This window comes from Sphaeroforma arctica, assembly GCF_001186125.1.
Source record: "Sphaeroforma arctica JP610 unplaced genomic scaffold supercont1.9711, whole genome shotgun sequence".
In the NCBI taxonomy this organism is placed as follows: Eukaryota; class Ichthyosporea; order Ichthyophonida; genus Sphaeroforma; species Sphaeroforma arctica.
Window position 1 is genome coordinate 1 of NW_014030847.1, and position 1,036 is coordinate 1,036.

The 1,036-nt window shown below is 38.1% G+C and overlaps 1 protein-coding gene across 1 annotated transcript; it reads left to right on the forward strand.

Annotated features, from left to right (window-relative positions):
• Window positions 1-176: 176 nt before the first annotated feature.
• SARC_17083 (hypothetical protein) lies at window positions 177-768 on the forward strand (the record flags this gene model as incomplete). The annotated part of the gene is made up of 2 exons (XM_014288817.1): window positions 177-332; window positions 586-768. Coding segments are annotated over 2 exons (339 nt in total), but the record flags the coding sequence as incomplete, so codon positions are not given.
• Window positions 769-1,036: the final 268 nt, after the last annotated feature.

Below are 1,036 nucleotides of genomic sequence, written 5' to 3' on the forward strand. Positions count from 1 at the left end.
TTATATATTATATATATNTAATAGTTATATATATATACATAATATATATATATAACGTTATATATATATATATATATATATGTAGCTAACGACATATCGTCAGCATACCCGGAGTTGCGTAAAGTTCCGAATGAAATTGAATGATCCTACTCACACTCATCAATAACTCTTCTTAGGAATCTGGAGAAACGGACTTCTCTCGGCTGAGAGAGTTCTATCTAAACGGAATGGCCAAAACGTACCGCCATACGTTAGTGTTTTCGGCATACATGACTCCGGAGATCAACTCCCTGATGACGCGCTACTGCAAAGGATTTGAGGGAAAGGTCAAGGTAAGGTGTTTGCTCACTGGTGCGTGTGGTTACCAGTGGTTACTAGTTTTGACTAGTGCTTACTACCCTTTAAACGTATGCATGGTGCTGGCAAACTCTGAAAACCCTAAACCTTAAACCCTATCACACTCCTACGCGTGTAGCTCACATACCTATTGCATTACACCCGCGGCACATTAAACCACAGAAGCTGCTCCACTACAAAGGCACTATAAAACCCTAAAATTCTAAAACCCGGCCCATTTAACCGCAGACGCTGCCCCACTACAAAGGCACTATAGGCCAAGTGGTGCGCCAAACACAGCAGACATTCCGTCGAATCGACTGCGACGCCGCTACGGACGTAGCCGATGCGCGATTCGAGTACTTTATCAACGAGGTAAGCGTTCTGTGTGTGTCTTTGTTTGGTTATAAAATAGTTGTCCTTATGAAATAGTAAGTAGTCCATATATAATAGTAAGTTGTCCATATATAATGGTAAGTTGTCCATATATAATGGTAAGGAATTCATATATAGTAGTAAGTTGTCGATATAAAAGTGAGTTGTCCATATACTATAGTAAGTTGTCCATATATAATAGTAAGCTGTCCAGATATTATAGTAAGTTGTTCATATATAATAGTAAGTTGACCATATATAATAGTACGTTGTCCATATATAATAGTAAGTTGTCCATATATAAAAGTAAGTTGTCCATATATAA